Source organism: Staurois parvus, unplaced genomic scaffold (genome assembly GCF_062004578.1).
Source record: "Staurois parvus isolate SC_StPar_1 unplaced genomic scaffold, SC_StPar_1.0 ptg000131l, whole genome shotgun sequence".
Classification (NCBI taxonomy): Eukaryota; Metazoa; Chordata; class Amphibia; order Anura; family Ranidae; genus Staurois; species Staurois parvus.
The window spans coordinates 5,355,733-5,375,506 of NW_028317927.1; the positions used below are offsets into that span (position 1 = coordinate 5,355,733).

At 44.5% G+C, this 19,774-nt stretch overlaps 1 protein-coding gene across 1 annotated transcript in view; it reads right to left on the reverse strand.

Moving 5' to 3' along the window:
* Positions 1–19,017, reverse strand: part of DOCK10 (dedicator of cytokinesis 10) — a 385,846-nt gene extending 366,829 nt beyond the window's left edge. The window contains exon 1 of the mRNA XM_089672577.1: positions 18,667–19,017. Coding sequence (XP_089528703.1) covers positions 18,667–18,768 — 102 coding nt within the window. The 5' untranslated portion in view covers positions 18,769–19,017. The remainder of the gene's footprint in view (positions 1–18,666) is intronic.
* Between the last annotated feature and the right edge of the window lie 757 nt (positions 19,018–19,774).

Here is a 19,774-nt window from a genome sequence, read left to right on the forward strand (position 1 = left end):
GGGATGCTGCAGGGGGACATCGTAGGACTGCAGGACAAGGAAAGTGCAGAAGGGATCCCAGAGGAATGCTGCAGTGTAATCCCGAGTATAGCTAGGGGTTACCGCTTCTGGTACTGAAAGTTAACCCCGAGCCACACTCGGGAATACCGCCAGGGGGGTTAACTTGCAGGGTGAAGTTGTTTTAGATTTTTTTTCTTTTTGCGGTTTACTACTGCTTTAAAAGAATACAAATGTTGCGCTGTGTTACTAAATTATGTATCATGTATCCCAATACAAAGTATCACAATGTTATCAAAAACAAATGTGATATGTGTACCAACATCATAAATCCAAATACAACAGACAAAAATGAACGTTCAGAGGGTGACACCACTATTCCAATGTGACAAAAAAATTAAAAATACCAATTAATAAATCAATAAGCATAGATGATGGAAGTCCACAACCTTTTTGCAAATGTCCAAATGAAACAAGTAGTTATGTGTAAGAGGGTTCCACCACTATTACAAATGTTGCCAAATTTTTCTACTTGTGAACACGACCCCAAATTATAGGTGGTCTCATAACAGCATGTTGTCAGTAAAATGGGATATCACAGCAACCTCCGCTCCACCATGCACATTAAGTCATGTAAGAGATAAGCAAGCACACCATAGTGCTACCTGCAGATTTATTGTAATACGTTTTTGTGCATCTACTTACAGTACATAGGTACAAGGATAAATCACATGTAAGTACAACCACCACCACTGCTAGCTCCAGCTGGTGTAATGACCTCAGCACAAGCTTTGCTACTCCAGCTACTGCTGGATTAATACTGAATAAAAATAACAGTATTTTGATGCAGTCATGCTAAATTCCCCATTGTATGCACTAGGTGCATGAGGGACAATGGAGACCTACTGCATATGTTATGGAGGTGTCCCAGACTGGTGTGCTAAGGTAGAAATCCATGCAACAGTACCATTTCTTGCAAAAATGGACAATGGCAAATGTCTGCTTGTATTGCAAATTAACCAAAGATACACTATAGTCACAACTGAAAATTAAACTTTGAAGTGCATACCAGAGGCGGACTGACCATTTGCAAACTTGGGCACTGCCCGAGGGCCTGGGGTCAGTAGGGGGCCCCATGAGATGCCCCTGGTACCTTTTTCATAGGCTTTTTTGAGTTTGGGCAAGGACACAGGGGCCCCATGATCCCCTATTGCCCAGGGGCCCCATGAGTTGTCAGTCCGCGCCTGGTGCATACAAGGATGGTAATCTAAGCTCCCCAATTCTTTTGTTAGTAATCTAGAGAGTCTGGATTCTTAAAATGATGAAAAATACAATGAAGGAATCTTGCTGCCATTAGCCACCAATTAGATTCCAACTGGAGAGGGGAGATTAAAAAAAAGCTTTAGGAAACACAATCCAGCTATTCTTCAACTGCCCTTGTTGGATATTATGTGAATATCTCTCTGGGGTGATTTGTAAAGAGCTCATATTAAGGTAAACTGAATTGATTTTCTGATTTTAGCATAACCACTGTATTTACTGGATTACATTAGTAGCTCACTGAATGCATTTACTTTTTTCCTAAAATTGTTTCTAAAAATAATCATCTTAAAGCCGTAAATACCTAATTAAAGCTACAGTTATGTGATGCATCAGATCCTTATTCTTCCAAAGCTTGTGAATTGCAGAGAAGTAGGGTCTTTTTTTTGTGAATGATGGGAAGTGGTGGGGTTGGGAGGGGCCATCTGTTTATAGATTCATTTTCTTCCGAGAATGTTAATCATTTAGTTGTCTCTATGATCCAACTATATTAAAGCGGAACTTCCTCTAAAAGGGGAAGTTTCACTTGTTTACTTCCTCCCCCCCTCCACTGCCACATTTAGCACTTTTTGTTTGGGGGGGGGGGTGGGTACTTGGTTTGGACAGGTGCTCGCTCCCACTTCTGGTCAGATGCACTGCAGCAATCTGAGCTGAAAGTTTGCCCCCCCCCTTTCTTTTCAGCATTCTGGGACACTTCATGAGTCCCAGAAGCCATTCACAAAGCACAGCACGCTTCATGCAGTAGGAAACCGGCTGTGAAGCCAAAAAGCTTCACTGCCAGTATCCCATACTGAAGGTGCTGGCGCCGACAACTGCACTCGAGGCCAATTGAAGAATCAGCTCGGGTGAGGATATTTCTCGATCCCTGGACAGGTAAATGTCCTTATATTAAAAGACAGCAGCTACAGGATTTGTAGCTGCTGACTTTTAATTTTTCTGGGGGGAGCCTGTAACTCCGCTTTAATTCTTCGAGTCTTTGACCTGAAACACATATGCAGATAAGGAGTTGTGACTTCATACTGAGATCTTTATCTCATTCTTATTCCAGGCCAGTATCTAAAAGTACTGAAGACAGAAAGAGCCAGGGAACTTGTATACTTAGAAGGAAGCCATCAGTGGCAGCTCCTGCATTTCTTTATTCCTTAGGCTTGGAGGGCTACAAATATGCAGATCAGCTTATCTTCAAATAGAGATGGAATTATTTGTTGCTGGTGTCCACCCTGCAGGTCTGTCATCTTTATTCAGTGTTCACTGTGAGCAAGAAAGTCCCATGTTAACACATTCCCAACGTCTCATATTAAAAAGCTATTGCCAGCAATGGTTACCAGCAAAGGGGAAATAAACATCATATAACAGGATGAACGTAAGGCACTTCACTGCCATAGCAAGACTTAACTGCTGTGCTAGTTGTAAAGCTTAAGGAACACACAAGGACACCTAGCTATCAATATAACATAAAGGCTGAGATGAATGGTTATGTCTATTCCTAAAATGATGGATTTGCCATCTTTATAGCATTTCCTAATGCATATCTTCTTTGTGGAAGCTATAAACGTCCAAACCACGCCATAGCTTTTAACTCTGTTATTTATCACAACTCTGCCGGAGACTAGCAGCTAGGAAAGCCAAAACACAGATAGCATCTCTCTACACAGCAAAAAGCTTGCAGTTCTCTCTCTTGACATGCAACCACAACTAGCTACAAGCGATAATGTAAGTGTATGAAAACCGGTTACAGCTAAGCAAGAGAGAGCTGATTAAATGATTACTCACTTTATAAACAAGTGCTCTCACCCAAGGCATAGTGCTGTTTATACTGAACTTTGATAGCTGTCAATCTATGATAAATCTGCACAAAGACTTCAAACTGTCATCAGACATGCAGGGTGGTAGCTGACCACATAAAGATCTTTCTGATGGAAAGTTTTATAAACACATGTAGTTAGATTGGCCAAGGGTCATACTACAGAGCAACGGTCTCCAAAATGAGGCCCAGGGGCCAGATGCGGCCCTTTGCTTGCCTTTGTCTTGCCCTTGTTGCATTATTCCTTCCACTTACACCAATGATAGGGCACCATACCTCCCATTGGCACCAATGGTAGAACACCATACCTCCCGTTGACACTAATGGTGGGATCACCATGCCTCCCCCTGTCACTAATAATGAGGTACTATTCTTCTCACTGAAACCAACAATGGGAAATTATTCTTCTCACTGATACCAACAATGGGACATTATTCTTCTCACTGATACCAACAATGAGACACTTTTCCCCTCACTGACACTAATAATGGGACGCTGTTCCTCTCACTGATATCAACAATGAGGCACTATTCCTCTCACTGACACTAATAATGGGACACTATTCCCCTCACTGATACCAACAATGAGGCACTATTCCTCTCACTGACACTAATAATGGGACACTATTCCTCTCACTGATACCAACAATGGGACACTATTTCCCTCACTGACACTAATAATGGGACACTATTCCCCTCACTGATACCAACAATGGGACACTATTTCCCTCACTGACATTATAATGGGGAACTATTCCTCTCACTGATACCAACAATGGGGCACTATTCCTCTCACTGACACTAATAATGGGGCACTATTCCTCTCACTGACACTAATAATGGGGCACTATTCCTCTCACTGATACCAACAATGGGACACTATTTCCCTCACTTGCATTATAATGGGGCACTATTCCTCTCACTGATACCAACAATGGGGCACTATTCCTCTCACTGACACTAATAATGGGGCACTATTCCTCTCACTGACACTAATAATGGGGTACTATTCCTTTTACTTATGCCAACAATGGTGCACTATTACTCCCACTGATAGCAATAATGTGGCACTATTCCTTCACGAAAACCAATTCTGGCTTCTAGGTTTTTATAGTCGATTCCTAGCTTTGGATAAGATTTGTCCAGGCCTGCAGTACACTATTACATCAACAATAATGCAAAAACTGTGCATAAAGTGCAATAATGAGGGCCTGGCCATACTGCTCGGGAAGGCAGCATGACAGTCTGCAACCTTTTATTATTCATGGCATATTCGTGGCCAAGAGACCAGCATTATACATGCATTTGTAGGCGCTAAGGTTATATACAATATAAAAATAATGTTTACAACAAATATTTCAGCATATTTAAAGCCTAAAAATATAAACTCCTTACTTTAGAGACTTTAGAATGTATGCATACTGTATATACACTATATTGCCAAAAGTACTGGGATGTCTGCCATTACACGCACATGAACTTTAATGGGATCCTAGTTTTAGTCCGTGGGGTTCAATATTGTGTTAACCCACCTTTTGCAGCTATAACAGCTTCAACTCTTCTGGGAAGGATGTCCACAATGATTAGTAGTGAGTCTATGGAAATGTTTGACCATTCTTCCAGAAATATATTTGTGAGGTCAGGCACTGATGTTGGATGTCTCTGCTCTAATTCATGCTAAAGGTGTTCTATCGAGTTGCCTTAAGAGTTCCCTTCACTGGAACTAAGGGGCCAAGCCCAACCACTGAAAAACAACCCCACACCATAATCCCCCCTCCATCAAACTTCACACTTGGCACAATGCAGTCAGGCAAGTGCCATTCTCCTGGCAACCACCAAACCCAGACATGTCCATCTGATTGCCAAACAGAGCATAGTGGTTTGTCACTCCAGAGAACACATCTCCACTGCTCTAGAGTCCAGTGGCAGCGTGCTTTATCCACTGCATCCAATGCTCTGCATTTCACTTGGTGATGTAAGGCTTGGATGCAGCTGCTCGGCCATGGAAACCCATTCCGTCAAGCTCTCTATACACTGTTGTTGTACTAATCTGAAGGCCACACAAAGTTTAGAGGTCTTTAGCTATTGATTCTGCAGACCGTTGGAGACTTCTGCACACTGTGTTTCACTGTGAGTTGCTGTTCCCAGTTGCTACCACTTTGTTATAATACCACCAACAGTTGACTGTGGAATATTTAGTAGCAAGGAAATTTCATGGATGGACTTACTGCACATGTGGCAACCTATCATAGTACCACGTTTGAATTCACTGAGCTCCTGAGAGCGACCCATTCTTTCACAAATGTTTGTATAAGCGGTCTGCATGCCTAGTTGCTTGATTCTATACACCTGTGGCCATGAAAGTAATTGGAACACCTAAATCCAATGATTTGGAGGGATGCCCCAATACTTTTGGAAATATAGTGTATAAAAAAGTCCTAGGCAGATATGGAGGTCCTTGCAAAGCTAAAGAAACCTCTGAAAAGGATGATACTATAATAATAGGAGTCCAAGGTTCTAGATCATAAACATCAGTTCCTTATAGGAATACTGGATAAACACCCAAGAACTAGTAGGAGAGTATGGGCTGAGATCAACAAACCTGGCAGGATTGCCCTCTATATGTCTTTGAGATTGTGCAGCGGAAAAAAGTTAGGCCAAAACTCAAGTAGCTAGTGCAAATCACATACACACTCACACGATGATCTCATCCTTTACAACATCAAAGCATCAAGTGAAATTTGGTAAGATTTCTACCAGATACCTATTCCTCAACAACTCATTCCATATGCCATGCTCTACGTTCCCTATTCTACTGCTGGGTGATTTATTCCTGCTGCTAGAGGATTATTATTTCTGCTGAGGGATTTATTGTAGCTTCTGGGGGGTGTTATTGTTGCTGCTAAGGGGATTTAATGTTGCTTCTGAGGGTTTTATTGTTGCTGCTGGGGGTCAATTGCTGCTGGTGGGGGATTCTGTTGTTGCTGCTGAGGGATTTATTCTTTAAATGGTTTGGTGTTGGGAGGTGGTTAGCGGCAGGCTAGGGAAAGTGCAAGGAGGTGGGTAGGGGGAGGCCGCAAGGGGTGGAGGAGTATCTGTCCCTAATCTCTGAGAAAAAAAAGCCCTGAGTAGGACAAGACTAAGAACACCTAATCTGCATTTGCACATGCTTCAGAAACTTGTGGAAAAGAGAAGTATGGCCAAAGCTGTTTTATCCATATTTCTCTTCTGGGTCACAGGAGTGCATTTATTTCTGCACTCCTGTGACCCAGATTCAGCCAACTTTAATGTCAGGATCAGGGGCGGACTGACAACTCATGTGGCCCCCGGGCAATAGGGAATCATGGGGCCCTGTGTCCTTGCCCAAACTCACAAAAAGCCTATGAAAAAGGTACCAGGGGCATCTCATGGGGCCCCCTACTGACCCCGGGCCCTCGGGCAGTGCCCGAGATTCCAAATGGTCAGTCCGCCCCTGGTCAGAATCCACCCAGATGCCTGACGAGCAGCTGGTTCAGTCTCTCAGTGCACTACTGAGAGCCTGAGCCAGCTGTTCCCATCCCCTCCACAGCCCAGTGCTTACTGGAGTGGCAGGGGAAAAGCAGAGAGCAGTGACTGAGAATTGAGTATTCAGCGGTCATGTGATCACTCAATTCTCAGTCTTAGAGCCAGTTGGGGACAGCTACAGCATTGGACCGATGCTGCAGCTATATACTGTAGGTGAGTATGAACGTTGGTTTTTGAATGTTTGATATCTCACACTTCTCCTTTAACAATCTATATTTTGATTTTTAGTTTACCTTCACGTGTGTGTGTTTTAGTAAGGCATGTATAAAACAAATCCTGATTGCTGCATATTTCGTGCAGTTTCGAACATAACATCTTTCCCAGGGATTAATAATAAGGCATGTAAAATACATGGCACACACATCTAAAATGCACCACCTTGCAAATGTATATGTAGGACCAGGGGCGGACTGACAACTCATGGGGCCCCCGGGCAATAGGGGATCATGGGGCCCCTGTGTCCTTACCCAAACTCAAAAAAGCCTATGAAATAGGTACCAGGGGCATCTCATGGGGCCCCCTACTGACCCCATGCCCTCGGGCAGTGCCCGAGTTTCCAAATGGTCAGTCCGCCCCTGTGTAGGACATATGTGACTATAGCCTTATAAAGCATATTTTCTGAGCATCTGAAACATATACTGTATGTATTTGTTACACGTCTATTATTACATTTACATACGACTTCTTAGATAAAATAGTTTTATGTACACAATACTTTAACCTCAGTGAGAACATTTTTGAAATTCTTCTATTATTTCTTTCACACATGCAGTAGATCTGTGTTCTGGTGAATTATGCACAAGGGAATGGTTATGGTGACGTGGGAACTTGCCCTTCAAATACTGATAAAACTCCCAAGGATATTAATTGTACTTAGTTTTGAAGACTCTATATCAGATACTGCATGTGCTGTTGAAGGCCCCATGCACACTGGGTGTTTTAATAATGCTGGTAACATTAGCTGTGTAAAGTCACATTAAAAACGTGAGTTTTTCAGCATTTTTTAGCATTTTTTTATTAGCGTTTAGTGGCGCTTTGCAGGATTTTTTTTTGTGTTTGTGGGGTTTGTTTTGTCAAAAAAAGTCCACAAATGCTGGTTTGCTGCAATTTACAGTGTTTTACCACGTTTTGCCACAGTTTTCAGCATTAGAGCATTTTTACAGCTAAAAAAACTCCTCTAGAAACCCACTAGTTCCTAGTTTTTTTCCAGCCAAAAAACGCCCCTGCCAGAAAACGCTGATTACAGTCTATGTTTGCATGGACACATAGGATAAGATGCTGGGGAGTTTACTGGCTGTAGAAAAAACCGTCAAAAGCCAAAAACAGCAGCTGTAAAAACGTCCCGTGTGCATGAGGACTTATGTTTGGCCATGCACTAAACTTAGAGAGGACCTGTCAGTTATAAAAATAAGGTGCACGTAGTGACTACGGCACTGTATACTGTGGAACATGCTGTATTCCCTGTGACCCCCTCCATGCAAGCAGATTTGAAGCCTTAGGCATCTCACTGCACTGACTTCAGTGAAAGAAGGAGATATGCTCGATTTTACGTGACAACATTCAAGGCTTTCAGCTTCACTGCCTTGGAAAGCCATGTGGTAAACACTGAAGTTCAGCAACATTACATACAGAGTGCATACACAGTGCAACCCACCGTCTCCCCTGCAAAGGGGCACAGGAAGCCTGGAGGCTTTGCTTCAGTACACTTTTCACTGTTTACCTGCTATTGTTACCAATATTTACCATGCTAAATTGCTTCTGCAATAAAACGGCAGGTATTTCCAGAGGTCTTCTTTCTTCATTTTTCCCATTCAGAGCCCTGGATGTCCCACATCTCAGGCCACTCAGGAATACAAATTGTAAACAGCGATCTTAGTTGTCGGCCTTATCTTGTCTCTCCAGCCTCCTCAGCATCACTAATGACCTACCACCGTGATTGGTAGCCTTACTGGCCAATGAGGCAAACAAGTCGGAGGCATCAGACTGTTGACCTAGAAGGTAGGTTGAAATTTCCACACCAGACCCTATGGGTGCTTAAATAGACCTCATCATCTTGACAGGGTCTCCTTAAAGGATAAGTTCACCTTTTGTAAAATGTTGCATGTTACATCCATAGTTAGGGTGTAATATGTAACATGTTACTGTTGTAGCAGTAACAAAGGTGAATAAAATCTCACCCCGAACCAGTTATACTCACCTTTACAGAGCTCCCCTGATACAACCACTGTAAAATACCAAGTGTTTCCAGGAAAGGAGGCAAGTGCTCTTCTACCATGATTTAGGGTTTGGGCCTAGCAACCATTTACTAGGCCTGAACCCTGTCTCATGATGGAGGGAGAATTAACGTTTTTGCCCCTGTGTACTTTCCAACACTATAAGACTTGGAGTTTAAAGGAGAAGTACAGCCAATACTCTTTCGGCAGTAGTTCTCCTGTTGATAACAGGAGTGTAGTTCGTTCTGCACTCCTGTGACCATTTTCAGCTGACGGGTTGTCACTCAGCTGGTCCAGGCTGAGGAAAGATCCCAACTTTAAAGTCGGGATCCACCCCAGAGTGGTGATCTTCTGAGAGTCTGAGCCACCCGCTCCCTGCACCTCCTAGCTCTCCAGTGAGACTGAAAGTCACCGCTCTCTGCTCAGTGCGGGTGTGAGAAATCAAAGATCAGCAGTCATGTGATCGCTGAGTTCTCACACTTAGAGCCGGCGTTGGTCAGATGCATCATTGGACCAATGGTGCATCCACCTAGGTATGATTTAAAAAAATAACAAATACCATACTTCTCTTTTAAACAGGGTATATTGGTGGTGAATATAGAGCAGCAATGGGCAAACTACGGCCGACGGACATTTTAATCCGGCCCGCGGAGCTAGGCAAACATCGGCTGTCAGAATGTGTGTAGGCGGGGCAGCGTGAGGAACGTGAGGGGAGCGAGGCTTCTCTCACAGTCCGCCCTGAAGACCGGAACGGCGCAGGAACACGGCGAGAGGAACGCGCGGAGCAAAGGTAAGTGAATTGACACAGGGGGGACTTGGGGACTTACTATGGGGAATGAATTACTATAGGGGGGATGAATTACTATGGGGGATTAATTACTATGGGGGATGAATTACTATGGGGGATGAATTACTATATGGGGGATGAATTACTATATGGGGGATGAATTACTATGGGGGATGAATTACTATGGGGGATGAATTACTATATGGGGGATGAATTACTATATGGGGGATGAATTACTATGAGGGATGAATTACTATATGGGGGATTAATTACTATGCTTACTATGGGGGAATATTACTATACTTACTATGGATGACACATACACATCACTCATCTACTCTTGGTCCGGCCCCCGGGTCCAATATATGAACCCATTGTGGCCCTCAAGTCAAAAAGTTTGCCCACCCCTGATATAGAGGAAGAAGCTCTAGGGAAGAACTGAGAAGGTAAGTATAAGTGGGCTGGATATGGAATTTAAAGAGACCATGTTAGGCTTGATATGCACTGAAATGTTTTTCTACTGGCAGCAGAAAAACGCTGAACGCAGCAAAAATGCATGTAAACGCGGTACCGCATTAGGCCGAGTTGAGCACTTGGACATATATTCATTTCATTGGCCAGAGTACTTGCCATTGAAATGAATAAACTTACAAGCACTAAACGTGGTTAGCGCTTAGGCACATTTACGCATGCTTTTGCCGCATTTAGTTATTTTTTTGGCCAAAATGTTCCACTTCCTGTATGCGATTTGTCTGCGTTTAGGAGAGGGGAGTTTAACTGCCCCTAAACTCTGCTGCTGTTGAACTCTGATAAATGCCTAAGCGGGCATGGGCACATAGGGGTTGATTGACTAAAGGCAAATAGACTGTGCACTTTGCAAAGTGCAGTTGCACTCTGCAAGTGCAATTGCTCCAGAGCTTAGTAAATTAACAGAAGCTCTGTTGACTTCCATCATCCAATCATGTGCAAAGCAAAAATTCATTTTTTTTTATTTTCCTTGCCTGTGATTGGGTATTTTTTGCAAAGTGAAGCTTTACCTCTGGAGCTACTGCACTTGCTTTCCAAAGTGCATAGTCTATTTTCCTTTAGTAAATCAACCTCATAGGCTGTTATTGGGTTGAGTTCAGGGGCCTACGTAAAAAAAATGCCAAATGCTCCTGAACTCACATGTAGGAGTAGCAGTGTGCATGAGGCCTTACTTTGTCATGAATGTCAAATGTTTTCTATAGTATGGTGAAATGATCTTTAGGCAATTCTACAATAAAGACAATTTAGTATATTCATGTGACTTCTGGTATGCTTTCAAGGGAATGGGGGAGCAGATCTCACAATATTAATTCCTAACCCTACCTGATCATGAATACTACATCTTGTGCACACACACACAGGGCAAGCAAGGTCAGACACTAACTTGTATCTGAGTCAGAAAGAATGTATAGAACCAAGGAGCACTGAAATGCTGGTACTGATAGGCTGCATAAAGTGTAAGAGCTTAGTGCATACCTTACCATCCTTCTTGACTATATTTATTCTGAAGGTCGAATGCAAACTACACACAACCTCCTATACCACAACTTCCTGTGGGAAAGCCAGTTACACACCTCCTCAAGTACCAGAGATACTAGGTTATGTATTGAGGGCTCGTGTGAACATTGCAAAGAGAAAACAGGTCTCATAGATGAAACAATGTAATTTATTTATATCTATACAGCACTATACTGCAATTTGCTGAAGTACTTTCAGAAAGGACCAAACACAAAATGAACAAGCTGTGTGCTGAAAATATGACCCAAAGGCATTGTAATCAAGTTCATAAATTACGGTGTCTTTGTATGTATTTCTTCTTTGACTTCAACATCTCTTTGTAGGCTCCTTCTTGTACAGCTATAAGCTTTTCACACAATTTTAAAGTATTACTAAACCCAGGACCCTGCATTCACTATAACTGGTTTCCCACAGTACACACAACATGGAAGTATTTTACTAAATATAAACTGCTAAATACCATTTCTCATCAGCAGTATATAGCAATCTTGTTACTTCTATCTGTGTCCAGCAGAGCACTGGTTAAAGCATGTAGGAGGAGTTTTTACTCTATTCTAGGAGGATGCAGAACCCCTGACCTCTGTCTGGACAGTGTTGATTGGCCCTGTGATGATCCCATGCACTCTCCCAAGAAAATTCAAATCTCTTTAGCAATACACACCAAACTGAGACTGTGCAGAGTGACTCCACACAGTATGTCTTATTAGAAGATAAGAAGGGGATACTGGAAGAAGGGGAGGATCAGAGAAGACAGGATCAAACAGTATTTTTACACAATGCAGAGGATTAACCCCTTAGGTTCCACAGTGAGTATACCAAGCATGCTTTACTGCATATACAGACTGATATAAGATATAAGGCCTAACAGAATGAGATCCTTGTGTGAACTATTATGAGCTGTGTAAATAGTGAAAAACACCCCCAAAAAGTAAAACACACAACTCTATAGACTTTGAGAGGATGCAGGTAGCACTTGTGACACCCAGGTACACTTAAAATGCTAGGACTGGATGCACACATGCTAAGTGTGGATTCACACATGTGTGGAGTGAATTGAAGCTCTGTTTTCACAGCTAATTGACACAGTTGTTGTTCAGTGGTTCAGGTCAGGTTAAGATCAGGTTCAGGTCAGGTTTACATCAGGATCAGCAGAGAAAACCAATCTGAAATTGTGTGTGTTCAGAAGCTGTTCCCAATGAAGTCAATGAGCATGTAATTCGCACCTAAAACGGATGGCACTGCTGAGAAATCGGACTGAATCCACACTACCAGTGCACTGGACGTATGTGAACCGGCACTGTAGGAAGCAGGGGTGCTGACATGGGGGTAGCACCAGCCCTCCTGTACAGGGCCCATGCCAGCAGGGGGGCCTAGGCAGCAGGGGAATCAGATATGGGCAGGAGACTTGGTGATCGGTGAAGCGAGGGGGGATTTTAGAGGACCTGATCCTTTGGGTGTCTCTCCCTGAAACTGCTAAAAGCTGTTTTCTCCTTCTCTTCCTCCCATTGACTTTCAGCTGCTGCAGTGAGGGAACTGGTTCCTCTAATCCCTGTAGTTAAAGGGAATTGGTTCCTGTCATTGCCACCTCTCCCATCTCACCGATCACCTTCCTTGTCCAAGATCTGATTCCCCCTGCTGCCTGCTAATAATGATTTTAGTGCATTCTTAATGGAAATATTACTTTTATATTTTTTGGGGGTGGCCCTGTATGGGGCCCCGTGATTTCTAAAAGCAGCCCTGATAGGAAGCAATGTTATTTCACATGTCATGTGGATTGGATGCGGTTTAAACCGCATCCAATCTGCATATATGTGGACTGTCTGTAATTTCCTGTAGACAAGTCTTATCCTAGTTTTTCACCATCGGTCTCAGGGAATCCCTGCTAGAACCAATCTATTGTTGATCAGTGGGAAAAATGACTCCTTTCAGTGGTGGTCAGACTGCCCCTCTTACAGAGAGTAAAAACATGGCAAGTGTCATGCAGCTGGCTCTGCTCAGTGGTTTTAGCCCTGGAACTATGCAGACACCATGAAATTGGAGGTCAACCAGCTACAGCTCAAGGAACCCCCAGCAACCTCCCTGCTTGAGAATAGCTGCTGTAAACCTTATTGACATCTTAGGAACCACAATATGCTATTCTGCTGATGACTGCTAAAACAGTGCTGAAATATATCCAAGGATGGCAACCACAGAAATCAAAGAAGACTATGGTGGTGTGAAACAGCATTATTTACTATATTTACAGTAGAACTAAAGGCAAAACAGTTTTTTTTAATTTTGGATAGAGTAAAGCTGACCATAGATGGTTTATATTTTTTTATTCAGACAGAAGAGTGAACAAAATTTTTTTTAACAGATTCCTCCATCAAGGCAAACGAGGTGGATGGAGGAATCCCCCACCAGAACATTGTAATTTGATAGCAGGACTCTCCACTGTCAGAATACACTGATAGTAGCTACAGATGCTGATCAACAAACATCTTCTTTAGCCTGTTTGAAAAAAGAATTAAAAGTCAGTGGCTACAAATACTGTAGCTGTTGACCTTTTAATAGAAGGACACCTACCTGTCCAAGGATCCAGTGCCATCCTCACTTAGGCCAATTCTTTGTCAGTCTTTGGGGCTCCGGTGCTGGCATGTTTAGTGTGGGAAGCCATCTGTGACTCCTTGCAGCTTCACAACTGGCTTCCCACTGGGCATGGATAAGACGTGCTGCACTGTGTAAATGGTCCCATGGCCTCCTGGAACCTGAGACATGTCCTAAGAGGTTGTGGGTGGGGGACCAGAAGTGGGAGTAAGTACCTACCAAATCTAGGTACCTGCTCCCCCCGCTTCCCCCCCCCAAAAAAAAATGCCCAAGAGTGTTAGAGCAGAGGGGAAAGAGGACATAAAGTGAAACTTCCCTTTTACACACTAAAGTGAATTTTAGGGAAAACAAATGCAATAAATTACCCAAATCTTTAGTAAAATATAAAAGACGAGGTTGCACCAAGCAGGGGCATAGATAAGGGGGGGTAAGGGTGGTCTGAATGCCCCCCCCAGGGGAGAGTTGCCAACCATCCCTGTAGCCCTCAAAATCTCCACTCGCCCACGAGTGCAAATAAGGTGGGAGAGGCAAGCAGTGCCAGGACTAGGGGTGTGTGGGAGAAGTTTCCCCGTATTATCTGTCAGATTTGAAACCAGCACAGCCATGCGGGCCCCTGCCCATGCGGCCTCGTCATTCGTTCAAGGACTTCCATGAGTGAATGAACTGCAAGTCCTTAGCGGCTGTGGGCTTGTAATTTTCAATGAACTACCACGGCGCTGTGGAGTGCTGTGGTAGTTCATTGAAGCTTCCTGTCAGAATATCTGCTTGGCCGTACATGCCTGTATGGCAGTAGATATTCTGACAGGTCTCCAGGAGACCTGCATGGCATCAGCAATCTACTGATCAATGGTGCAATGCTTTCCAGGCTCCTTTGGACAAAAATAATAAATGCACATTTTTTTATCTGCAAAAGAATGTGCATTATTTTTGTCCAAAGGTGAACTTATCCGTTAAATTTGTGCACGCCCATGAAATCACTCCAAACTTCAGTACTTTATATTTTCTATAGATGATGCTTTAAAAGCACCTACAGATCATCAGTTTAGCGTTACGGAGGAGGTCTTGTGGTAAAATTATTGCTCTCACTCCAGCATGTGCAGCGATATGTAACGTGTATCGCAAGCGACGTTTTCACGTATGGGCTCCTCTGCCACATGCTTTTATGTTCATACATGCGTATATGTGGGGGTGGGCTCACATTTTTTTGGGGGGTAATATGTGCTTGGGTGTAACTATTTTTTTTCAATAACAAAATAAATTGTTTTTGCCTAACTATGTTTTTCAACATGTGATGATTTTTAGGTAACAGGTTTTCTTTAATGAGACATGCAGGGTTCTAAAATGTATTTATTTATTTCAAGTACTTATATAGTGCTGTCAATTTACGCAGTGCTTTACATATATATTGTACATTCACATCAGTCCCTAACCCTCAAGGGACATACAATCTAAGGTCCATAACTTACATTCATACATACACATATTAGGGCCAATTTAGACACAATCTAATTAACCTACCAGCATGTCTTTGGAGTGTGGAAGGAAATCGGAGTACCCAGAGGAAACCCACACAGGCACAGGGAGAACATGCAAACTCCAGGCAGGTGGTGCCATGGTTGGGATTTGAACCAACGACCCTAGTACTGCCAGGCGGAAGTGCTAACCATTTAGCAAAAAGACCCTGCATGTCTCCTCTAGGCTTCACTGAATGTATTGCAATGCAGATCACATTGCAATACATTCTTCCCCAGCTAGAAAAGCAACCGGGTGACCCAAAAGTGACGTCATACATGTTGCTTTTTGGGTCAGAAAAAAAGAAGGGGAGGAGAGCAGACGTGTCCACTCTCCTCCTCCCCTCCACCAAGTTGGACCCGGGCTCGAAGATGGACGTGCAAAGCCTGGAATACATGGCAGGGGCACGGGGGGCTCTGTTACCAAAGTGTGTGGAAGCAATCGGGTGGCAGTGCCTGCCCGACTGCCTTCACCTGATTATGTGTAAAAAACCCCACTGTCAGGTCTGTTTGAGTATGAACCTGGCAGCAAAAGGGTTAAGGGAGGTTTATAACCCCTGCCAGTTTATTTGAAATCTGTGTGTCCCATAGCCAAAACCGGGAGTGAAAGGAAATCCCTTCAAAGTAAAGGGAAAACCTGGGTGTCACCAGAAATAGTGTGCCCATTACAAGATTTAACATTTTCTTTCACTTTCACTCTTGATGATAATGGTAAAAGGACAAATAATGAGGGTGAATTTCCCTAACAGCAGCACAGGCAGTAATACAAACCTGATAGGGGTTCCAATCCCTCTCTATTTCATCCAAAACTATAAAAAAAAAAAGGTTTTGCCTTCAGTTATACTTTAGTTTAATAGCAGTGTTCTAGTGCACATACAAACATAGTAGCCAATCACAAGGCAGAAACTGACACGACACCACATGCTCCAGGCTGATAAGAACACACAATTTCCCTTTCCCACCAAACTGAGGCATATATATCATACAGAACACCAGCATCAATTTTACATTCAATGTGGAAGTGCTTCTTCCTGGAATGAAATATTGCAACATACATTTCATGGACCATCTGCATTTTTATTTCACCATAATATATAGAAAGATTGTAACAGAATGTGAACTTTGCGCCATGCTCCATGCTCTGGCAGACTATACTGACACTATAATAGTTGCCAAGCAATTCAAAGCCATAGAAACTGAACACAATACAGTTGTAGTGTTCTGCTTTCAGAGGCCTCTATCCAAGATACAAAGCAGTTTTTATTTTCACAAATGCTGCTGATAAATAACAGAATAAAACAAACAGGAGAATGGTAATAGATGATCATTTGTTTTTAGAACAAGAATGACGTCTTAAATCAACAACTGTCCATTATTTAAAACAAGGCAAACTTCCAAGCACAAAAATTTCCAGGGACAGATCTAAGACAGTCTCTGGTATCAGAGCCAGCTGGTGATGTATGAACCCCTGTGTCAAACCCTTTATCAGTAACCACACTTGTTTGCCATGCTCCTTATAACTACTTACCCTTCTTAACCTTCTGTCATAGTTCTCATCAGTACCCCCTCTTTGATCTACCATAGTCCCCATTAGTACTCACCCAAACCTTCATCAGTACCCCAACTTCCTTCTGCTATGGTCCTCATCAGTATGCCCCTCTCACCCTTCCTCAGTACATCAACTTTGGTCTACCTTAGCCATTATCAGTACCTATCCCCAACCTTCATCATTACCCCCACTTCCTTCTGACATGGTCCTCATAACTACCTACATCCCTCAACCTTCTTTCATAACCTTCATCAGTACCTCTTCTTTGGTCTACCACAGCCCCCATCTGTACCCACACCTAACCTTCATCAGTACTCCAACTTCCTTCTGCCATGACCCTCATCAGTACCCTCCCCTAACCCTTCATCAGTACTCCTACTTCTGCCTATCATCGCACACATCAGTATCTACCACCACTTCTGTCTGCCATGGCCCTCATCAGTACTTCATCATCACCTCTACCTTTGTCTACCATAGACCTCATTAGTACCCCCCCTCCCCCTCACCCTTCCTCATCATCTCCACTTCTGTCTACCATAGCTCACATCAGTACCCCTACCTCTGTCTACTACAACCTTCATCAGTACCTACCCCCAACCTCAATCAGTACCCCCACTTTTGTTTACCATAGCCCTCATCAGTACCCCCACTTCTGTCTACCATAGCTCTCATCAGTAACCCTACCTCTCTCTACCATAACCTTTATCGGTACCTACCCCCAACCTCCATCAGTACCCCCACTTTTGTTTACCATAGCCCTCATTAGTAGCTACCCCCAACCTTCATCAGTACCCCCACTTCTGTCTACCATAGCCCTTATCAGTACCCCTCTTTTATTCTACCATAGTCCTCCTCATTGCCCCCCTAACCTTGATCAATGTCTCCACTTTTGTTTACCATAGCCCTCATCAGTAATTTTCTCCAACCCTCAACAGTACCCCCTCTTCTGTCTACCATAGTACCATGGCCCTTATTCTTACTCTGTTCCCCCAGTCTTCTGTCACCACTCTTATTAGTACCTCAGTTCTGTCTGTCATGGCTCTCATCATTACCTACTCCAAACTTTTCTCATAGCCCTCACCAGTATAACATTTGTCTACCATAGTCCTCATCAGCCCCCCCCCCCCCCTTCCCCCTTCTTCTGAGCTTTCATCAGTATCACCCCCCCCCCCTTCCCAGGGACGGACTGACCATTTGGGCTCTCGGGCAGTGCCCGAGGGCCCAGGGTCAGTAGGGGGCTCCATGAGATGCCCCTGATACCTTTCATAGGCTTTTTGGAGTGTGGTTTGAGTGTGGGTGAGGACACAGGGGCCCCATGATCCCCTATTGCCCGGGGGCCCCATGAGTTGTCAGTCTGCCCCTGACCCCCTTCCCCCAACTTTTATGAGTTTCCCCACTTCTGTCTGAATGATCCTCATCACTACGTACCCCAAAACCTTCATCAGTACCCCCAACCTTCCTCAGTACCAGGGGCGGACTGACCATTTGGAAACTCAGGCACTGCCCGAGGGCCCGGGGTCAGTAGGGGGCCCCATGAGATGTCCCTGGTACCTTTTTCATAGGCTTTTTTGAGTTTGGGCAAGGACACAGGGGCCCCATGATCCCCTATTGCCCGGGGGCCCCATGAGTTGTCTGTCCGCCCCTGGTCAGTACCCCCAACTTTCTGCCTGTCATAATCCCATCAGTATCCCTACTCTTTCATGCCATGGCCCTCATCCGGCACAGCTCCCTCATCAGTCCCCACCCTCCTCCATAGACTTTCCAGCCCCCGTAGCTGCCCCCAGCACTCACCCTGCGCTGGTCGGATCGCACCGCCTTGGATGCGCTCTGTCTGATCTCCGCGGCCACCCCGGGCTTCAGCAGGCTCTTGGTGAATCTCCGGGCAGGTTCCATCACGGATGACCGGGGGCGGGAAGCGGGACAACTGACAGCCTGACAACTGGGGGAAGGCACCGACACAGAGGAGGGGGCAGAGGGGAGGGAGGCAAGTCTGATGGCACCGAACACTGGATAGATGCTGCTGGGGGACAGGACAGAAAAGGGGTGCAGGACAGAGATGGGGGACAGGACAGAGGTGGGGTGCAGGACAGATGGGGTGCAGTGTCAGACGTTGTCATGCAGAGTATTTAATAGAGGACAGCGGTGACAGGTGGAGCTCCGATGACTGATCAGATCCCGTATACTCGGTGCTGTACAGTGAAGGAAGCGGAACTGGCTGTCTTCCTCTTAGTAGCAGTTTATCTTGTTACAAAGTTCATCCAGTGTAAGAAGAGAAAGTTCCTGTCATTGCTGGAGAGAGAAATCCCCGGGGCTTCCTCGGACGACACACAACTTTCCCAGTCTTGCACGATCGCCTGGAAACTTACAGAGCTGACATCTCCAGATCACTGATTCCTGTCACCATGGGAAAGGTGGGCACAGAGCTGACATCTCCCGATCACTGATTCCTGTCACCATGGGAAAAGTGGGCACAGAGCTGACATCTGACATCTCCCGATCACTGATTCCTGTCACTCATGGGAAAGGTGGGCACACCGGTGACATCTCCCGATCACTGATTCCTGTCGCTCATGGGAAAGGTGGGCACAGAGCTGACATCTCCCGATCACTGATTCCTGTCACTCATGGGAAAGGTGGGCACACCGGTGACATCTGACATCTCCTGATCACTGATTCCTGTCACTCATGGGAAAGGTGGGCACACCGGTGACATCTCCCGATCACTGATTCCTGTCACCATGGGAAAGGTGGGCACAGAGCTGACATCTGACATCTCCCGATCACTGATTCCTGTCGCTCATGGGAAAGGTGGGCACAGAGCTGACATCTCCCGATCACTGATTCCTGTCACCATGGGAAAGGTGGGCACAGAGCTGACATCTCCCGATCACTGATTCCT